The 22,140-nt window shown below is 42.4% G+C and overlaps 4 protein-coding genes across 5 annotated transcripts in view; 1 reads left to right on the top strand and 3 right to left on the bottom strand.

Annotated features, from left to right (window-relative positions):
* The window catches only part of LOC145478252 (uncharacterized), a 50,985-nt gene extending 48,052 nt beyond the window's left edge, over positions 1–2,933 (bottom strand). Inside the window, exon 1 of the mRNA XM_081456205.1 lies at positions 2,685–2,933. Within this exon, the coding sequence (XP_081312331.1) occupies positions 2,685–2,933 (249 nt within the window). The remainder of the gene's footprint in view (positions 1–2,684) is intronic.
* On the top strand, positions 162–19,258 carry LOC145478294 (uncharacterized). Of its 2 annotated transcripts, none has more exons than XM_081456276.1 (10): positions 162–1,020; positions 6,375–6,553; positions 7,421–7,669; positions 8,452–8,700; positions 9,377–9,596; positions 10,061–10,223; positions 11,124–11,279; positions 11,629–17,299; positions 17,721–18,326; positions 18,875–19,258. In XM_081456276.1, exons 1-10 carry the CDS (start codon positions 672–674, stop codon positions 19,256–19,258), a joined length of 8,226 nt encoding a protein of 2,741 aa, XP_081312402.1. In that variant the 5' UTR covers positions 162–671. The 2 variants fall into 2 exon arrangements, with proteins under 2 accessions (XP_081312402.1, XP_081312393.1); XM_081456267.1 differs by lacking the exon at positions 162–1,020 and adding an exon at positions 3,287–3,635.
* The window catches only part of LOC145478810 (leucine-rich repeat-containing protein 61-like), a 34,530-nt gene continuing 18,924 nt past the window's right edge, over positions 6,535–22,140 (bottom strand). The window contains exon 11 of the mRNA XM_081456988.1: positions 6,535–6,940. Within this exon, the coding sequence (XP_081313114.1) occupies positions 6,819–6,940 (122 nt within the window). The 3' untranslated portion in view covers positions 6,535–6,818. The remainder of the gene's footprint in view (positions 6,941–22,140) is intronic.
* LOC145478527 (uncharacterized) lies at positions 20,232–22,117 on the bottom strand. Its single transcript, XM_081456585.1, has one exon. It carries the CDS (start codon positions 22,111–22,113, stop codon positions 20,275–20,277), a length of 1,839 nt encoding a protein of 612 aa, XP_081312711.1. The 5' UTR covers positions 22,114–22,117; the 3' UTR covers positions 20,232–20,274.

Raw genomic sequence — 22,140 nt, 5'->3', positions numbered from 1 at the left:
AATGCAACGACGAGTTCCAAAGTTTTGTTCCGTTTTAGCTTTACGCATCACTGTTCAATTTGTTCTAGTTCATGACTCCATTCACTATTGCGCTTGGGCTTTTGTTGTTCACTTGCAGTTAACTTGACTTGACTTGACTTGACTTAACGCATTTAATTTATTTCATTTAAGGTCCTCAAGGGGAGCAATTAATCACTGTCCAAGTTGTTCTAGTTCATGACTCTATTAAAACACGGTGTTAGGCTTGTTATTTACTCAAAGGCAAGGATGCCAAAATTCATTGTTAGCTCACTGAGGAATTGGTTCTTATTTCACCCAGGGCAAAAAAAGCGGCTCAAATGATAAAACAAAAGCCAAAGGAAGTAGACACCTGAACAACGATTATTTTCCACATGCCAACCATTAAACAAAGGAACTCTGACCGGCGTATTTATCAAGATTAAATACAAAATATCACTGCATTGTTTTTGTGTTTCTCTTTTAAACTTTGCATACACAAACCTGACGAAAATTAACAGAGAGGAAGTTGTTCGCTTTGACGAGTATAAAGGCCAGTGAATATGTGGTTCATTGGCCATATTTTTGAAAACAAGACTTCAGTCGTAGAAAGACTGAAATAGACTTGAAGTGAACGTTAACACCGGGCTGAAACAAAATCCTAAAAAAGCAACATGAAAAGGGCTTTAATAGCAATTTGCCTCCTTCTTTTAATGACTGAGACAAATTCGGTTTTCTGGAGCAGACGAAGACGGCGAAGGAGGTCTCCACCTCCTTGCAGCGCTGTAAACTGTCAAGTGGGAAGCTGGACAAGTTGGAGTTCTTGTTCACATCAGTGCGGTACTAGCGGCGAACAGACACGAACGCGGCGACAGGTAAAGGCCGCGTCTTGCGGTGGCACTTGTCCTTACAACTTGCGTGAAACGCAAGCGTGTAACAGAGATAATTGTCGAAACGGTGGCACGCCGTACAGTGGCGGATGTAGCTGTAGAGCGGGATACGGTGGAACGTGTTGTGACCAAGGTGAGTCTAAACTCAGAATTTATTTCTCGGAAAAATGACGAAACGAACTGCTCAAGGCAGAGTGAAAATTTGAAACGAAATGTAAATTACTGATAATATGGCAAATGGACTTTTAATAGAATTGGCGACACCGTAATATTGAATGGAACTATTCAAGCAGTGAAGAGGAAAAGGTGAACGTAGTCAATAAATCGAATTAAGATGCGCACAGCACAGTTCAAATGACATTTCAATCTCGCACTTTTCATATTTATATTGAATGCGGTTTTGATGCCGTCTAGACTAAAAATTATTCAAAGAAACATAGTCTTTCGATTTTTGAGTGGAAGGTAGCTGCAGAGAGGAGTTTCAGTGCGTTAATTTTAAAAGCTTCAATTAGTACACGCACAAAGAATGTTCGATGTAATTATTTACTTTACTTCAAAGGATCAACATCACAGCATCATTAAGAGTCAAACATAAAATAAATGCTATATTATCTAACCTACTTCTGAAATTAAACGCTGCGTGCAATATCAGGTAATATGCTCAGCGTACAAATGCATGCTCGCCTAAATTACGGTTTGAAATTCTTTGTATTATTCAACGTCTTTGCCGTTAGTACTATAAATGAGATCAATTAAGGTGTCAGTTGGTTCTAAACAGAAACAATTTCCCCTAACTTTAAATACCAAGGCTCAAAATGCCGAAAACTTAAAACTTGCACAGCATCTGGACTGATTTGATATAAGTTAGGATATCGATTATTAAAATAGCAGTGTCAGAAGTAGGAGCTTCATTGGCGCGCCGGTAGGCTCGCGTGTGGGTCACGCGCGCGAGTAACGAGGCCGCGAGAACGTAATGGCCGCACGAGACGCATCAAAATGTAATGGCCCTTCTCTCAAACTTAGAGGTTCCCTTCCTCCACAAGCAAAGGTACAAAAGCGCTTGAAATGTAATGAGAACTCGGGGAAACAAAGCCCCGTTTTCATAACTAAGCTACAATAGATTGTTTTAAGTTGCGTCATCTCTGACGTAGCTCCAAGAAAGAGTTTAGAGCTGATTTGAGTAACTGAAAATTCTCCGAAACAAAAGTTTTGAACATTCTCATTAAACTGAATGCAAAGTGGATCTCTTTTGGTTCTTTCTGTGACAGTCGAGGAGATGCGGTCGATACGGAAAAACTGACCGGGAATAATTAACTGACTCTTTTGAATGTTTGCTTTAGCAGTAAAAACATGAAATACACTTGATCGACGGAACAAAAGACTTCACAACCGCGTTTATTTATTGAGCTTTCGCTAATAACTTTATTTTCAGTTAGTAGAATTTACAAATCTTAATTTTAACGCAAAGTCTCCTTGCGCGATTAAAATACATGTGTGTTTGTCTTTCTATCGGAAATGCCGAATGACAATATGATCATTGAGATTAATGGACTGAAAATGAAATTGTGCAACTCGTCACGGTTTCGATTTCCTCCAGTGAGTGGGCAATATGACATGCCGTACTATGATATTTATCGAATCTAGCGCGCTCACTAGCACAGCTGTAAAATATTCAAGAACTAGTACATTTTTGCGTAAGAAAGTGCAAGCTTTGAGGTAGAAGAAATTCCGCTGATCTTTGAAAACGTAATTAAGTTTTACACGGTTTGAAATTTTGTACACAAGTTATGAACTCACCAGAGCGTGAAGTTGAAATCCTTCCCCAGCAGTAGAGTGCGCCCCTCTAGCGGTATGCACAGCAACTTCGTAATCGTAGGTACATGAGGCCTGGTGAACAAATAACAGTGGTTTCTGTCTCTGTTCTAACAATGCGGCGGCGCTGCTATGGTCCACAGCTAAAATAACTTGCAATAATATCACGAAACAACAGAGCCAGTTCATGGCTGCTGCGGCGTGTCTCTTGTATACAGGGGGTCTGGCGGTCATTTGACAATTTAAAATAGTCGCCTGGGACGTTACGCAATTTATCGAAAACAATAAACAAAGTGTGTCACAATATTTGTTGATCCGCTGAAACGCTGAGACGTGAAACAGCTTGTTTAGAACAAATTCCAATCCAGCTAAATCGCACACTACTGTAAGAGGTGCAATTGTCTGTTGGCGGAGTCAAAAAAGTTCTGGTCATAGATACAAGTAGTTTTATTTGACAAGTGTGACCTATTCCAGCTTGCAGCTTGCAGACAAACCCCCAGAGTGAGGAATTACGTTACTACTGTCCAACCATACCTTTTTGCTTTCACATTCGATTTCGAAATCACTTTACTCACTCTGGAAAAACAATGTGGACGACCAAGTTTTTAGCTGTTACGTTACTGCTGCTAGCTTTAGCGCGGAACACCGAACCTTGGCGGCGGAGAAGACGAAGGCGCGCTCCACCACCGTGCCCCACGCGAAATTGTCAAGTCGGCTCATGGTCATCTTGGGGCGCCTGCAGCCGTCAGTGTGGCACAAGCGGAACGCAGAGTAGATGGAGATCAAAAACTGTGGTGGAAACTTGCGGGGGAACATGCCATTACCCACTGAACCAGAATCGCGCTTGCAATAGAGACGCATGTAAGAATTCAGGTACCCCTCATAGTAGTGGATGCTCTTGTCGGCCGGGATACCGGGGAACCTGTTGTGAAAGTGGTAAGTTTAAAAAATTATCGAACCATGCCCGATTGATCACTGAAACAAACAGTAGCGTAGAATTGACAATCGCTTTGGACTCGAAAATGTTACGGTATTACGAAACCAACTAAGCGATGGAGTTCAAGGGCTCTCAAAGTAATTTTGTCTCTTTTTGATCAGGTCAAATATGAGCTAATCTGCTATCGTCGTTTTATTTTACATTTCGATGATTGCTTTAGCTACTCGAGTCCAATTACAATGCTGTGTGAAGAACATAAGAGTTTCACTGCTAGTTTTATTACAGCCCTAACTTGACAATAGAATATTTCAGTAGCACGCTTATTTTCAAGCGGCAAATCTGGGCGGCAAACATACGGCGTAATGACCTTTAACCTACACACTTGGACGGACATGGACACTAGCATGACTCTCGTCACGGATAATGACAGCCGAATGACAGAAGATTTTAATCTGCGCTTAGAACCGCCTGGAAGCGTTTACATAGCTTAGGCTATGTATAAATATGTCAAGAAAATTCTGGGAACAATTAAGCGTACACTTGCCAAAGAAGCCTGATTCCCTGATTCCCCGTTCCCCGTTTTAAAGATAGCCCAAAGAAGCAGACAATCCCCTTTCTTTTGCCTTTCTTTTAACTATCGCATAGATAAAGGTCATCGAAATTCACTTCACTGTAGTATACTTAAGTTATATTTGAAATGCTAATAACATAATACTGGTTTGCTGGGAGCCAGAACATTCTTAGTAGGTTTTCTTGAAAAACACGTTCACTGTCCGTCGCTCTCCAACACTTGAATGGCTTTCAGTGGGCTTAACCTCAAACGAAAAGGTCACGAGCTTTGCCGGGGCATGTTCCCCGGAAATATTATGATTTACTGCATGACCACGGTGTAAAATCACTAGACACTCGTAAGGATTATTTTAAGATGGTACATCCTGGCACAGATCGGTTCATGGTCGAGCTGTGTCGAAATAAGCACACGAACGAAGGAAAACGCGCGAGTAGGGGGAAAAGGACAGTGTCCTAGACAATGAGCTACAGCTACAATCCCGGAAAAAAATTATTTGAGACACTTGAGCTGGATCACGTTCCCCCGTCCCCCCAAATCAACGTTGGAAAATGTCGCGTTTTTTTTCAACAAAAAAGGAAAAAATGACCTGATAATCAACACTGTAGGTGGGGGGAGGGGAGAACTTGCTTGGTGTCCCAAGTTTTTTGTTCGGGATCGTAGTCGAGTCATCTCTTACTTTGTCCACTCTCACACACGCGTGGTGATTTTCGCGAGGTTCCCTCAGCGTGAAAACGCGCGCGAGATCTACGATAATGAACGAAAAGAAAAGCAAGGAAGAAAGGCGGTTCTTTACAGCATCAAACCTTTTACAAATCTCAACGAGCTAATATCTTACGAAAAAGTATATCACCTTATGACTGTAAATTTATTCAGTCTGCAACGCAAGTACATACCAACACGTTATCATCTCTTTCAAGCGCGTTACAGCACGCATAAATCACTGTTGACTCTTCTCAGGGTGTGGCAAATCGACATGCATCACGTACCAATGAAACCTAAAATACCTAAATTTGTCTTCTTCGTCATTGGCTGAGCATAAGCGTAACTACCTAGACATTTCATCACCGCGCTTTTTGCCTTCCGTTTTTACCAAGGGAGTAATTGTTTTAATCCATTCTTTTTTTTAAAGAAACAACAACAACAGCAACAGCATAACATGTAATTGAGACTTCTTTTAGAGGATACAAGATCTCAAGTTCCTTACACTGTTATTCCAACTGTGTTGTCATTTTACATGTAAACAACCAAACTTGTGAATTTGCGTCTTTTGTGCGCTCTTCACCTACCCTATTGTTTCATAAAAGAAAACTTTTGACTTCCTCTCTTCACAGAATTTTCCTGTTGTTTCGACTGAGTTGTAATTTGAAACAACCAACATTGTGATATTTTACGCTAAACAATTTTCCACTCGCTACAACCACGCTGTCATTTTAAAAGAACTGACAAAATTCTCTTTTCCCTGCCAACATAGTTTTTCGCGTTTGTTTTACTTGCGCGCAATGCAGTGTTACTGAAAATCGCGTATTTTTAGTGCTTAAAAAACAAAGTTAAAAATAACGTTATTGCAATGTCACGCTGTACACATAGCTTTATGCAATCCAACTAAGGAACCAATGAGATCACGCGCTACATGGCTAAAATTTTACAGAAGCTGCCAGGGTCTGTGAACAGATTTTCTCTTTCGGAACTGTTCTTCTTAACTGATGGTTATGATCCTTATCTAATTTTATCACTCATAGCTTTTGCCGCTCATAAATTTCGAAACATTAATCAAGGTGGCTCTGAAACCCAAGTACAGAATTTTGTTAAACTTTGCCAAAAGTTGTATCTTATCTTGCTTATCAAAATTCGTTGATAAAATTGGGTTCCAGGGTGCCGTTTTTGAAATATAGTTACTAGAAGTTAAATTTAGGTTGTTTTCAGTAGTTCATACTGTTGCTATGGTAACCTATTGTGTCATGAAAATGATAACAAAGTGTTCACCAATGATTGGGCAACTTTTTAATACCATGATTGCAGCATCAAGTGATAAAGGGTGGCTATAATGACCAATCAAAATCTAAGTCTTGGAAAGTGTTGGAAACTGTTTTGAGCTACCTTAGTTGATCCATAACAAAACAATGTGCCGCCCATAGATTTCCATCGAACTTGTTTTTCTTCCTTACAGATGTGAACGAGTGTCAGAACAACCCATGCCAACACACGTGCACGAACACGTTCGGTAGTTTCACATGCAGCTGTTATTCCTGCTACACTAAGGCCGGATACAACTGTGACCTGAGGCAGTGTAAAATCAGCAATCGGTGTTACTCATATGGTACAGTGAATCCCAGCAATCAGTGTCAGGTCAGATACATGCATACATACATAGTTTATTTAATTAAGCAGGTTACAAAATCGGCAAGACTAAAGTCCCGATGTGGAGCTACACTAACTACATGTAAAATACATTAATTACTTACTGATGTAATATGAGAATGTCTTACATAAATGAAACAGGGAAATTAGCCTCAAACAGTTGTTTAAGTCCATTGAAGTAAAAGAAATGCTACAGGAAGCTTTCTCAAAACTTATAATTCCTAGAAAGTTTTTGTTTTCCCTAATTAACTTCTTAAAATGGGAGAGTCCTTAAAGGAATTGGGGAGGAGGCTCCAGCAGAGGGCAGCTTTGTGCTTAAAAGATGATCTGCCGATCTCTGTTCTTGGTCTGGGAACCTCAATGTTTGCAGTCCTCCTAGATGAGAGCAAATATGTTAAGACTAATCCTGCGAAATAGGTTAGAGTAAAGTAGCCTCTTTCAGGCGTTCAGTTAGTTGGGGCGCAGCGCGAAAAACAGCGCGCGAAAAAATGAAAATAGCGCGGCGAGATTCCTCTCGCAGCGCTTTTTTTATTTTTTTCGCGCGCCGTTTTTCGCGCTTCGTTCCAACTAGTTGAACGCTTGAAAGAGGCCAAGAGTAAAGGAGCCCGAGAATTAAAAGGGAGGGAACCGTGTAAGAGGCGGTAAACAAGAGAGGAGAAAAGCGGAATTCCTTAGGAGCCAAGATAAATAAGAAAACATTTCGTAGCATTGCGTAAAAGAATAAAAAACGGTTTGGGGGGGGGGGAGGGGGGGAGGGGAGGTTGGGGCATAGCAGAGGACAATATCAGAGAATGAGTGATATGCTGTTCTCAAGAAATAACTTTACCTGCATAAATATATATTGCTATTCAACAGGATTGTAACAGCGCCAGCAAGCTAGCCTGGAGAAACAACAACACTTTGTCGTGCAGTGATAATAAGGCGTGCACTAAAAATGACCGGTGTTCAAATGGTGTCTGCTCTGGAACGCCATTCACATGCCTTCCATGTGAAGAGTGTTACAATGACGCGTGCCGCGTGAAACCAGGATACTGTGTGATCAACGATGGCGGGACACGAAAATGTTTTAACCATGGAGCCATCCGCCCCGGATATCCTTGCCAGGTAAAATAGTGAACAACTATTGCATACGCAGTACTGATCAGCTTATAATTTCTCAATATGTTGATATATCGACTTTGAGAAGGAAGGTAATGAGATTGAAGAACCTGATTATCGGAGGAAGTAAGTTTTGTTTAGACGATGTAGGAAGGACTATTGGGAGGATTTAGCTTTCCACGCTTGGTTTTATAACAAAATCAGTCACAGAGGTAGACAACCTGTTTAGTAGTTTTGGTGTTTAATGAGAAACACAAGTAAAAGTCAGCTTCACAATAAGCAGTATTAAATGAACGTATTTCTCAGTAGCTTTGAATGGTCAGGAACTACTAGGATTTTATCCAGGAACTTACGAAGGCAACAGTCCTTAGCACTTTCTAGCAATTATACTACTATCAAATGATTTTACAATATTGGTGTCAAACAAATGTGCAATCATTGTTAAAGAAATGTGGTTATCTTCATGGTATATGCTTCCGCAGCAACGATACAACCAATCAAAAACACCCTTGATTTGGGCTTTAATTGCTTATAACTCAAACACGGCTCTGTGAAACACATTTTTATATCGAATTGTGATAACCATGAAAACAATTTTTTGCAGAGTTTCAAAAGAAGTCAGTCAAGACGGTTCAGAGCCATCTCCAATTTTGAAAATTTAAGGGGACTCTGATCTGAACCCAGCACGACACGATTAATAGTCTTACAATCCTCCTAAAACACAAACCAACCGGGTGATCTGAAATGGAGTTTAATGTAATATTAGTCACGATGGTTTATTTGTTTAGCAATGTGACAGCAACCGCAACAATCAGTGGAGCTACAACAACAATCTCCAGTGCAGTGACAACAACTTGAAGACCAAAAATGATCGGTGCTCCAGCGGTACGTGCGTGGGAACGCCCTACAACTGCCTTTCCTGCGAAACACACGACGGTAGTGGCTGTCCAATCAAATCCGGATACTGCATTATACAGCATGGCGGCCAAAGAACATGTTATGCTAAGAATCATTACAAGCCAGGGAATCCTTGTCAGGTAAGAGTATAATCAAGAGTGCTCCGTTTTTAACGAAGAGTTTCTGATTATCCGCTCATAATATATCGCGACTACTGTACGGAATGTTATGAATATTTTACTATTTCCTAGCAGTTTTTAATCTGGCAGAAACGGCACCGTAGACATATTTCTGAGATTGTCGAAAACGACAGCGAAATACCGTAAACTGCCGCTTATAAGCTCCCCCCGGTAAATAGGCCCATCTACCTTTGACCAAAAAACACCTCCGGTTATAAGTCCCCCCTCTTGATATAAGCTCTCCTCTAGCTTTCCTTGTTTTAATTTCGTTTTATCATGATGTTTTAAAGCTTATATTACCAGTAAATGAAATACCTATTTCGATGAACATGTGCAGCTACAGCTCTTTTCGAAAGAGTTTTTTTTTATTCCGGTTATAAGCCCCCTCGGATAAAAGCCGCTCCCTCACGAAGTTGTATAAACCCAGGGCTTATAAGCAGAAGATTACGGTATTCAGTTGGTGAGAAGCTCACCAGCGCAAGTACAGAGCAGTTGGAGCTACTTGAAAAAAAAAAAGAGTTCACAGAAGTAAAGAATGGCTATCATGATGTATTGCATCTCTGGTCTATTAAAATCCAATAATAATTTTATCCCCTCCACACTTAAAAACATTTCTGTGGTATTTCTTTTCTTCCAGTGGTGTAATCCAAGCAGCAGCACCAGCACGTGGTCAAATCGTAATGGCGTAGCGTGCGATGATGGCAACAAATGCACCCGTGGAGACACGTGTTCGAGTGGCCAGTGTGTAGCTACACCCTTCACTTGTAACTCCGTTTGCCAGTTCTGTAATGGCAACAGCTGTAGCTTAAAAACAGGATTTGGATTTGTGAACAACAAATGCACATGTAAGATAGCAGGTGGGTGCAAAATCAGAAGTTGTGATGTAGTGGCACAATTTTCAGTGTTTCCCAATTTGAACAGGCCCGCGAGTGCTCAATATTAAACTCTCTTTTTGTATTCAAGTTCATCCAACTGTTAAATGTAAATTTCACTAACTCAACTAAAATTCGACTAATGTAACAAGTTTCGCGTGCGCGTGACATTCTTTGAACAAGTATTTTTGACTTTACTGTTTTTCTGTTAGTTGGTATGTTAGTTAGTTCGCGAAGTTCGCGAAATTCGGGACACGGTGCGTAGAATCAAGAATTAAGGCTTATGATATTTCGTTGTGAAATTCTGAAGCGAAAGGTCAGGAATTAAAACTTGGAGTCTTACACGCACCTTCGTTCTTCGATTTCATCACTAACGTCTCCTAAACGTGACTAAGTCCGCAGTACGAAAAATCAGGTGCTAACTCAATTAATTTATTCTCGCTGTTTAGGTCAAGACTATGGTCATCAGGACTTAAACCCATCAAACCTGTGTCAGTGGTGTGATTTTTATGATGCAGCAGCTCGTGGTAACAGCGCATGGACTAATCGTCCTGCAGTGGCGTGTGACGATCAAAACAATTGCACCAAACAGGATACATGTAACGCTGGCAGGTAAATACCGCATCATTACAAAAGAAACAAACAGTTTCTCTATGTAAGTCGAGGGACATTTACCTGAATATTTCGAAGCTCATTTGCGAAAGAACTACGAATATTTGTTCTTTTCTGCGAATATTATTTCTTGAGTCTCAGAGGGCGGATAATGTCCATCAACGAACATACAAGTTAATCTGTTTAAAACTTACAGAGCGACCTTGTTTTGTTTTGTTTAAGTTTCTATTTCTCGGAAAATAAGTTTCTATTTCTTTACTCGAAAACTCTGTGTTGTTCACACAAAACAGTATTTTCTTAGTCACCGATATTGCATTATTGCTCTCACGAAGCGTCTCACATTCAAGAGCTAACCACACTAGGGGCACTTACCATTTACATGGGAAAACCGGAAATTCCAGTTGGAAAATCAAATGGTTCGCGCCATTCCGTTTGGGAAACTTCAGAAAATATGGGCTGTGATTTGAGGTGATGCTATTTTTCTGCTGTTTTAAGTCTCTCTAGCTGATGTGGATATACTTTATACCGATTCCCTCTCCCGCAACGTGGTATTCAATTGTTTAATGTTTATGCCTGAAATTTCCAACCGGATGGTTTTTGTAAATGGTAAGCACCCTAGATGACCAAGTTCAAAAGAGTGCTATTTATCGTCAAAACCAGACGAGTATTAGTAGGTTAGCAGGTTATGAAATAAGATAAACATTGTCTTTGGAATGTTGGTAAAGTTGTCTGAAACATTATGAAAGCTGTTTTGGAAGAACATAGTGAAACACGTTATGCAATTCTATCTTGCCGCTTCGATCACCTGTACCAAGATATGTATACGTGTAACTTTTATTGGTTCTAATAGCTGAGCACTGTACAAGCCTAATCAAAAATCTTCTTTTAATGTTTTGACAGTTGTGTAGGACAAGGCTACTCTTGTCAATCATCTTATCCTTCATCCAGTTGTATCAGGACTTCTGAGTGTGTTGGTGATGGAACTTGTCGACCAATCATGAGGTCAAGTGGAACAATTTGTCGCTCGGCTGTGGACGTCTGTGATCAACCCGAAAGGTGGATAATGATAATTTAATCTCGACTTTTTTCGTCAATCACAAAACGTTAAAACAAAAACCGTTCCTAAGAGCTTTGCACGAACTATTTATCTTAAAAAAAAGGCGTTTCGCCTTGTTATTTAGTCTCCATCACATAGTATTAATGTAGGAATAACAGCATTTTATAGACTTAAAAAAAGAGGAAGTGTGGGATTTTCAGTTGCGAGTGCTACAAATATTAAAACTTCCCAGATTCAATGTAACCATTCTGTCACGCTCCCAAATTCTATGAACACCACTGGAAAAAAATAACGCTGGTTAAACATATTCTAGCATAACATATTCTGTAATGGACTCGTTATTTACAGGTGTGACGGAAGCCTTGGAACATGTCCCGGTTCAGTGGAAGACAAGATTACAGTTACAACCGGGACTGCTCAATTAGTGGATCAGACGTTTAATTCAGTCGTGAGCTATCAGTACTTTACAGACAAACTTTACGTTAAAATCTCTGGGTTTTCCGTCTCGTGTGGCCAGCTAACGCTTAATTGGTTTCTTCTGCCATCAACATCCACTTGTTCCACTACCTCTGGCGTAAAGGGTACGTTTCCTAACAACAACGTACAGCAAAAACTGACCGGGATTACTCTTCAGGACAATAAAGGATACAAAGTTTCCATACAAGCTTCTGATATGCGAAACAACACTCCTCGACTTGTCTGCAGCGGCGTAGTAATCATCGACACATCAAAACCACATGGTGGGTGGGTTCGCGATGGGCCTGGAGCTGACCAGAGTTACCAAGCCTCCAAATTATTACAGGTGAACTGGGGAGGAGTACAGACAAGACATGGTGTTGCCAAGTATCAATGGAAAGTGCTCCTTACTTCGTTTAACACCAATCAAACCACCGAGCTAATGTCTTTTACCAACGTAAATCTAAACACTAACGCAGGGAAGACCTTCAACAGCGTCACAGATGGCTCTAAAGCAAGATTTGTCGTTCGTTCCTTCACGAAAGCAGGATTGTTTTCTGACCTCACAAGTGATGGTGTTGTCATTGACACCTCACCACCAATAGCTGGGAAGATATACGATGGGAATCAACTTAGCGCAGACGTAAAATATGCCAAATGGACCAATACATTCAGTGCAAACTGGGACCGTTTCACTGATCCACATTCACCCATTTCACGATACACTTGGGCGGTGCAGCGGCAAGGTACCGGACTCATTACTTCATTTAAGAACACAGCACTAAACCGCTCTCCTACAGCAACAAACCTAAACCTAGTTTCTAAAGAAAGCTACTGCGCAGTCGTCAGAAGTTATAACGAAGCTGGACTCTACACTCAAGTAAGTTCAGACTGTGTGCTAATAGACCATGATGCTCCACAAGCTGGCACTGTTAACGATGGACACTTCAGTGATGTAGACTACCAATCAGAAGACACCATGATAGCAGCGAACTGGAATGGATTCACAGACGGGAACAAAGGAAGTGGAATCGCAGAATACAAGTACAAGATATCAGACAGCAGTGGAAACATAATTGTTCCTTGGACATCAGCAGGGAATGCAACGAACATCACACACAACGGATTGGCTTTGACAAATAACGCAAAGTATTTCGTCACAGTAAAAGCGGTTGACGCTGTGGGTCTGAACACTGACGTCACTTCTGACGGCATTACCGTGGATACAACCCATCCAGTCTTCACTGGTAAAGTTAGGATAACTGGAGAGGATGACTTCATAAACGGAACATCATGTGTCTACATATCAAGTGTATCGTCAGTAACAGTGCAGTGGGTTGGTTTCTCTGATGCACACAGCGGACTTCTACGATATGACTGGGCTATCATCCCTTCGGACACGTCTCCATCAGCCTCTGACTTTAGTGCTGTACCAGGATCTAATACGCCAACATCCGCGACATTCAGTAATCTCGCGCTAACTCAAGGTAAAGGTTACTATGTCATTATAAGAGCCTACAATGGTGCTAAATTGTCGAAAGACGCGTATTCAGTCCTTGTTATACCTGATGCCACTCCACCGTCACCAGGAGATGTATTTGACGGGCCAACGTCCCAAATAGATATCGACTATCAGGCAGACGTGAAAGAAGTTTATGGCTCTTGGACAAAGTTCCCAGAGCCACACACTGAAGTTAAGCAGTACTATTATGCTGTAGGAAGCTGTATAAACGGAAACTATCATGTAACCGCAAATGGATTCGTTCGACTTGATCCTCCAAAAGCAACTTCGTTTATGTTAACAAACATTACACTGGTTAACGGCCAGCGTTACTGCATTAAGATCAAAGCTGAAAACAAGGCTGGGCTGACAAGTTCTGAAGTGTCTTCCGATGGCTTCGTCGTGGACGTGACACCTCCAAATGTACGAAAGGCTCAAGTGCGTGACGGAACAACAGGTTCAGACATCGATTATCAAGCCAATATCACAGCATTGTCCGCGGAATGGGATGGTTTCGAGGACCCCGAATCTGACATTCAATATTATGAATACGGAGTAGGCAGAAATAGAGGAGGTTTTGTAGATGTCTCTCCGTTTCAGAACGCTGGACTGAACACCTCAGCCACTGTGCATGGTCTGTCGCTTACTGACGATGTCTATTACTTTACCGTCTGTGGTATAAACAAAGCCGGATTACGGAACTGCCTGAGCTCCGATGGAGTCCTGATCGATTTTAGTCCTCCAAGTCATGGTGTGGTGCATGATGGGATTATCGAGCCAGATCTTAAGTACCAGTCCTCCCTCACAAGCATGGCCGCCAACTGGGAAGGAATCTGGGATTTGGAGAGTGGCATTGAGCAATTTGAGTGGAGCATTGGCACGAGTTTGCAAGACAAAATTAGTGTACAGAACTACGTCGATGCAGGTCTTTCAACACATGTGAGAAGTCAAGACGTTCTTAAGTTAGTGAGTGGAACAAAATATTACGTGCATCTGATGGTGACAAATCAGGCTGGAGCAATCAGGGAGCTCGTTTCAGATGGTGTCATAGTAGATGCAAGTCCGCCAATACCAAGCACAATCTATCCTGGATTTGGGTCCCAACGTGAATGGCAATACAGCGAGCAAGAGAATGCTTTCTACTCTGCTACTGCATCAAGTATTGCAGTTTACTGGAAACGATTCTCCGAACCTGAGAGTGAAGTTTGGTACTACAAGTGGGCCATAGGTACAAGCAAGTGTGGTACACAAGTTCAACCACTCATCAACATCGGCCGATCAAATTACGCCAACACTACAATGACAGACCAAGTCTTCACATCAGGAGTGAAATATTACGTCACCGTCACATCCAGGAACCGAGCTGGTCTCGTATCACGCGCGTGCTCTGATGCGCTGGTCTTTGACAGCACTCCAACGCAGCCGGGAAACGTTTATGTTGGACAAACCTCAAGTGTAATTAGAAGGATAACGTTTATCAGCAACAACAGTATCACTCTTTCGTGGAGCGGATTTAGAGATCTTGAAAGTGGCATACGCAGCTGCAACATCTCAGTTCTAGACAAATCGGGACATGCTCTTTTTCTGGAAACTCGAAATACATCGTCAGGAAATGTCTCTTTGTCTCCCAGTACTGCTCTTCTTCATGGAGAGAGTTACAATGCCAGCGTATTGTGCATAAACAATGCAGGTCTTGCTGCGTCGTCGTCTGCAGTTTTTACCATCGATAACACACCACCCATTCAGACTGGTGCTATTATGGCAGGCGTATCGCGAGATCTCGCCTTCCAGTATCAGTCAGACACGAACTCCATTACAGCCACATGGCCACCGTTTGCGGAACACGAGAGCGATGTCCAGAATTATCAGTTTGCCATTGGAACTCAAATTTATCAAGATGACGTTGTTAGGTTTGAAAACGTACGTCTCGCAACTCAGGTAACTAAGAACGATCTCAGTCTTTCAGAAGGAAGTCTATATTACATCACTGTCATTGCAACGAACTTGGCGGGTTTAAGTACAAACATATCTTCGCTCGGACTTGTAATAGACACCACGCCTCCAAAGGCTGTAAACGGCTGCGTCCATGATGGGCGAAGTGGGAAGGATATCGATTACTTTTCCCCTAGAATGGGCCTCGCAGCGCACTGGGAAGAGATAACAGATCCTGAGAGCGGCCTCATGAACAGTTACTACTGTCTTGGAACCAAACCTGGAGGTTGTCAGTTACGAGCGATGACAAGCGTTGGACTCAACACATCATTCACCTGTACAACATGTGATGTGAACCCCGGCGAGCGAGTGTACGTGACAGTGCGTGTGATAAACGGAGCAGGTATTTCTGTGACTCGCAGTTCTGATGGAATGCTTTTGGATGTCAGTCCTCCGCTTATGGGTGATGTCATTGATGGAAACGATATAGCAGGAGTCGATTATAACGTTGTACTCGAGGACTGGAACGTATCCATGTCTTGGTTTGGCGTGGAAGATGCTGAAAGTGGCTTGCGATCATGTATTTGGACAATAGAGGACGAAGATGGACGCAAAAGTCTTCAAGTTGACGTTAGCAATAACTCCAGTTACGGGCAAAGGAACGTCTTTTCCAACTCTCAGAGATACAGAGACTTTCCATTTTCCAGCAACACAACTTACTACAACATACTGACGTGTTGGAATAAGGCACAATTGCACCGAACTGCTCGATCCAATGGCTTTCGAGTTGAATCCATCTGGCCCATTCCGGCTCCTGTCCGAGATGGCTCAACAGAAAATGTTGACCTTGTCTACCTGACCAGTACTAAAAGAGTTGGCGCCAATTGGGATCCCTTCACAGACGATATTGGAGATCCAGTTATTGACTACGAGTGGGCTATAGGCACAGCTGCTGGAAAAGGTGACATTTTACCTTTCGCTAGTGTAGGACTGAAGACAAGTGTTGAAAAGGTCTTGGCACCGAACGCACCGAGTCTCGACGTCTTGAATGCTGGTCAAAAGTATTACAACACTATAAAGGCAACGTCAGCTAGTGGACTTCAAACTATGAGCATTTCAAATGGATTTACTGTAGATCCTAGTCCTCCGATAAAAACAGAGGTCGTCACGCAACACGTGGTTATGAACCAGGAAGAACGCAGCATCGAAATTCGCGCTTCTTGGAGCAACGTTAGAGATTTTGAAAGTGGTATAGAAAGTAGCGAATACTGTTTAGGAACAACCCCTCTTACGTGTGTGGGCGGTGCCATACCAGCAGGATCATCCACATCCGGGGTCATTGGTCCATTTAAGCCTCATTCCCGAGCTGCATATTACGTCACTGTGGTTGTCGTAAACAGGGCTGGTCTTACATCAGTCATGTCGTCCGAGAAACTGACATTCGACATTACGCCCCCGTCCCGGGGTACTGTAATAGATGGAATTGGCCTCGATATTGATTTTACAGATTCTATGGATCTGCTGTCGACACAGTGGCAAGGTTTTGAAGATGAAGAGTCGGGAGTTGCGAGCTGCTCGTGGGCACTCATTGAACAGTCGGCGTCACATAACAGTTCCGAGTTCGGAAATGACACTGTTGTGTTGCGAAAAGCCGTGAAAAGCCAAGGGAACCTCATTGAAACAAATCTTAGCCTTGTTCCAGGCGCTCGTTACATCAGTGAAATTACTTGCACCAATGCCGATGGCTTCAGTAGCACGTCTTCCTCTGATGGTGTTACTGTTGACGTGACGCCGCCAAGTTCTGGTCTTGTTCGCGATGGGTCGTCTCTCCTTTCTGACATTCAGTTCCAGTCCTCAACCACGGCAGCACAAGCAATATGGGAACCATTCAGGGACCACGAGAGTGGAGTAGTGAAATACCGCTGGGGCCTAGGAACCACTCCAGATAATGCTGACGTCTTAAACTTCACGGACGTTGGCACGATGACTTCCGCAATGGCTGAAAACCTCACACTTACTCACGGGGAGAGGTATTACGTCACGGTGGAGGCTACAAATGGTGCGGGAATGTCGTCACATGGGTGGTCTGATGGTTTCACTGTTGACATTTCGCCACCTGAGTTGACTGAGGTATGAAATATTAGGGTGGTAAAACTGATAATTCCCTACTACAATGTGAGGATTTTCCAAGACGCACCTTATTTGCCCCGCTCTTCTCTCCTCCCCCTCCCGCTCTGTCTACCATTGGACAGTAGACAGACAGCCTCTTCCTTTATAGCTTTCCACCTTAGGTAATTCACGCCACACAGAAAAGGCGCAAGAGCTTTGGAAAAATGACGGGGCAAATGTAACCTCCAGAGAATCTTATTTCCGTGTTCCATAAAATCGTGCCTTAGTTTATTAATTTTAGTTAGTACACTAAGATTGATGCTGCTTTACCGGCTCTTCTCTCTGTTAAGTTCACTTTTTAGAGTTTAAAGATTTGAACGCTCGCCTTTTCACTCTGTGAAGTTCAATCAAGAAAGGTTTACCACGTTTTCATCTTTTTCAGCTTTTGCGTGGTTTTAGACTGTGGCTTGGACCCGGTGAAAAACTACAGGCATCATGGAAATCCCGTGATCCCGAGAGTGGCATCTCCAAAACTGAATACTGCGTAGGAACAGTTTCTGTCGGCTGTCAGGTTAAATCCATGACTGAATTATTCTCCAATGCAACAAAAGTCACCTGCAACGATTGCCAATTAAACCACCAAGGAACATACTACATCACAGTCCGAGTACAGAACGGCGCGGGCGTCTATACGGTGAAAACAACAGACGAAATTAAAGTGGACTTAACCCCTCCAATTGTTGCCAAAGTGATCCCAGTTAGCGACGTCACGTCGTGCGTTAACAACTGTACTTTGGTCTCCAACGTCACCCTTTTCGAAGACAGAGAGAGTGGTGTAAAATCATGCAGTTATGCTATACGAAACAGAAGCCATCTGGTAACCGACTTTGTAAATAATGGACTGCGCAAAACCGTAGAAGCCACAGATCTGCAGTTGGTGGCGGGTGAAAGGTACTACACTGCTGTGAGGTGCGAGAACAATGTTGGACTTGTCACAGAAAAAGTGTCTACCATACCAGTGTTAGTTGATGACACTCCACCCACGAAGGTAACTAAACATCTACTTGGTATCAGACAGTTTCAGTTCATGTCTAAAGTAGTCTCCTTCGCTGCCGTTATTAGGGTAGTCACGCAACGCTTCTCTCGGGAAAAGCGTTGCGTGACGACGTTTGTGGCGCTCTACAATCGGATCAACGAACTCGCGCAACATGCTCTGCCCAATCAGAACATGCTGTTTATACAACTGAACAAAAACAAAACTAAAACTAATTACGGCAATTAGCCTTTGGCATATTTTGTGGTGCTTAACACACGAATTTTCTACCCTTAGTTCTCCCCGGTTTATTGCCTTAATTTAATTTAATTTAGTATGCATGACTGGTCAGGTTTGATTACTTTGGTTTAAGTTTAGAAAACCTCAAACAAACATGCAGCAAACCAAAGGACGACACGAAGGCAGAAAATACCTCAACAATTCCAAGGACCAATCTGGCACATGCCTTTCGAATTCTTAACCAACAAATTCCAATGATATTTTAAACTGAAACTATTTTCAATCGCGTGCACTGAGCAAATGTTTCATTGCTTTCATCACAGGGGTCAGTGATAGTAAGTGCAGACCGCACGCATGACGTGTTTGGAATACACTCCAGCTGCCACTTATTCAACAAAACACTGCGGGCTCACTGGTTTGGTTTCAACGATGAACAATCAGGAATAAGTGGATTTCGCATTGCAGTAGGCAAGCATCCAAACACTACGGACATTCTGCCATTCCACGACATCGATGTCACGACAAACGTTACGCTGCCTCTAAACACCACAAGTGGGCTTTTTGAAGGCGACATCGTGTACGTGACAGTTGAATCACGCAATCCAGCAGGACTGGTAACGCAAAGTACATCCCCTCCAACAAGGTTGATTTCAGCAGACAGCGACAAGTACATGGCGGAAGGAGACTTCTACTGCTATAATGTGTAACTGAGTAATTTTAAGTTGACTGGAGCTATAACAAGTATTTTGGAGACAGCGTGTTAACTTGAAAGAACGGTATCATACATTTTTACACTTTGCTAAAATCGTGGTAGGAAATCTGAAATCTTGTAATTTAGTTAGAGTTTGTAATGTTTCTGAAAGTTGACGGAGAATTTTTTCATTGCCTTGTATCTCTTAGTTTCTTTTCATAAACAAGAAGCGAACTAAACCAAGACGTACTCCAGTAGGTGAGTTGGCCTGCGGACAAAAGAAATTAATTTTGCTACAGTAGTAGGATAAACACAACTTCCAGATCAAACAAACGCTGCAACATTACATGCAACATTGCACTCTCTAACAGAGAAAGTCCAAAACAAAAAAAACGGATCGTGCTTTTGGAAAGAGAGGAATAATCAGGAGGTCTAAAATAAAATGATAGCTGTGCTATACTATTGTAAGTAATGTTGCACCAGTCAATTTAATCCTTCTTGGATAAAGTGCGTGATTGTAAAAATTATCGTTGACAAAATGTCCCACGCTACAGTGAAGTTTCCCTTTCTTACAATTGGTCATGGAAGTAAAGTAATTTTGTAGTTTACCAGGTCAATAACCAAGCAAAACGAAGCCGGGCGATTTGAGAAAGTAAATAATATAGAAATCCAGTTATTAGCTTAAAAAGCACCATTAACGTTACTAATAGGACTCGATGAGAAGCATATTTTTGTATAAAATTTTATTACTTTAGACAAGCACAATAAAAGAAAAAAAGTTAGATTTTTATCCTAGAATGTTTCTTACCTTACATAAAAGTGCTTCTTTGAAATTACTATGGAAAACTTACAGAAGCGGGAAAATTATAAGGCTCTGCCAAAAGAAAAATGTCGGGGGATATTACACCCAGCATAAGTTAGCATGCATAGAACGTTCTGTCTCAACAGAAGAAACATAAAAATGGGGCACTCGCATTCCAATTCCCCGGACCTATCAAATCATTCCCATATCCATCAATTACAGAAAGAAAATCACGCATGATTTAATTGAACGATTTGGTTTATGGGCTCCAAGTAAGGACAGTTACAAATTCGAATCCGGTGTAGCTTTGACGCGCTCACATCAAGATCTCGAAGGTTGGAACAAGAGTCTATAGCCAGGTTCTCTACACAAGAGACGTGCAAAGTAAATTTTCTCATACCAGAACAGCGCAGGAGTCGTAGCGCGCGAACTGTCCTGCACTTGAATCGCATATTGCGCTGCTTTTTCTTGTCTGCGAGAGAGCATTTCTCTATGATCACGTGCCCAACATCAGTGGAGTTAATGACGACCACACTAAGAGTCAAACCCGTCAAATACACCGTGTCCACATGCCGCGATGCATTGAGCTCCACGATCAGCGGTCTCTGCCAAGGCTGTATGCCCGTGATTTGAATCATTTCAGCCTCGATGCAGTGGACAGCGATGCGATTGGCGCATCCAACATCGGAAATCTGACACTTCTTCAGAGAATCAGCCCAGATCTCCATATCGCTGCCGGCCACGTGTCTATTGTTCCTGTGTTTTTCGGGGCAAACGTCTCCAGAACATTTGAAGTATTCCAGTTTGGGACAGACGACTTTGAGCTTTGAGAGACTCATGGATACGTCACGGATTGTCAGCTGTCTAAGGCTACCGCAGTGCTCTCGGTCCAAGTCAATGACGCTCCAATCGACGGAAAGCTCCATTTGTTTAATGTTCGAACACTCCGACAAGAAATCGAGAAACGACTCTGCCTCAAAGGCGGGGCATTCGTACATCAGTAAGTCATGAATGCTCTTGCAATAAGCTTTGATTTTAGACAGGACACAGTTTCCTTGAAGGATAAATGAGAGGACATTTGTCGCACGGACTTCGACCGAGGTCAGATAATGACATTCCGAAATAAGAAGAACTTCTAAGCTAGGAAGCATGCACTTTAAACTCGTCACATTTATACTTGGTAAACCAGTTAGAAACAGCGTTGCGAGGCTATCCGATCTAAGAACTAACGAATCTGACGCGGTATTGTTCGTTACGTCTGTAACGGCCACAAAAAGCTGCTTCAAACACTTGAAATTTTCCACATAACTCACCAGGTCCGCGATACTTACAGGAAGATAGTGTAAATCAAGGCTTGCAAGAGTGGAGGAGTGACGAGAGTTCATCAGAGCTTTGATCGGAGGAAGAGACGCAATGTCCTCAATGAGAAGTTCGTCCATGCCGTAAGGAGCACATTCAAGATTCAGCTCTTTCAGGTTAAGTTTATCTAGCACTGGAACAATTCCGTGCCGGCAAAGTTTGAATATGTTGATATTTAAAGTCAACGATTCCAAAGAAGTAAACTGCCGAGCAAGGACTCGCAAATCCCACACCCGTAATCCGCGCTTGTGGATTCGAAGGCGTCGGTGGCCAACCTGCAAACGTCTTCTCACATGCGCTCTGTAGTCATCTATGGTCAAGAACTTTAACACTGGCGCACTTTTTAAGGACTGCGCGAAAACTCTACTCCAAGAGAGCACCGGGACATCAAGCCTCGTCAAATTCGGAAGCGCCGTAAGTAATCGCCTGACTTCAACGCGAGTGAAAAACGGTTGATCCTCTGCTCTGATACACTGCATTAAATGACCATATCTTTTAAAACACAGGCACAATATACTCGCATAATCATCCTCGAAGTCCTGTCGCGCGTCTCGATCGTCCTGTAAGTGGATGTGTTTCCACAAAAGTCCGGTATTTTGAATGATACGCTGCCACCTTCGACATATCGTGCAATATCGTGGAAGGTCTTCGTATATCGGATGGAGATAAGATAGTATCTGTACTATGACCTCACCTGGTAGAATATCCATTTTGTTTCTTCAAAATAGCGGCGGCTA

The sequence above is a fragment of the Orbicella franksi genome, chromosome 1 (assembly GCF_964199315.1).
Source record: "Orbicella franksi chromosome 1, jaOrbFran1.1, whole genome shotgun sequence".
NCBI classification, from domain to species: Eukaryota; Metazoa; Cnidaria; class Anthozoa; order Scleractinia; family Merulinidae; genus Orbicella; species Orbicella franksi.
The sequence above is the reverse complement of the archived record's forward strand: the minus strand, read 5'-3'. Positions and strand labels throughout refer to the sequence as shown.

Coding starts and splice junctions, on each gene's coding strand:
- LOC145478294 (XM_081456276.1), top strand. CDS start 672: ATGAAAAGGGCTTTAATAGCAATTTGCCTCCTTCTTTTAATGACTGAG. Junction 8,701..9,376: donor AGCCAGGGAATCCTTGTCAG/GTAAGAGTATAA, acceptor CTTTTCTTCCAG/TGGTGTAATCCAAGCAGCAG. Junction 18,327..18,874: donor ATGACACTCCACCCACGAAG/GTAACTAAACAT, acceptor CTTTCATCACAG/GGGTCAGTGATAGTAAGTGC.
- LOC145478527 (XM_081456585.1), bottom strand. CDS start 22,113: ATGGATATTCTACCAGGTGAGGTCATAGTACAGATACTATCTTATCTC.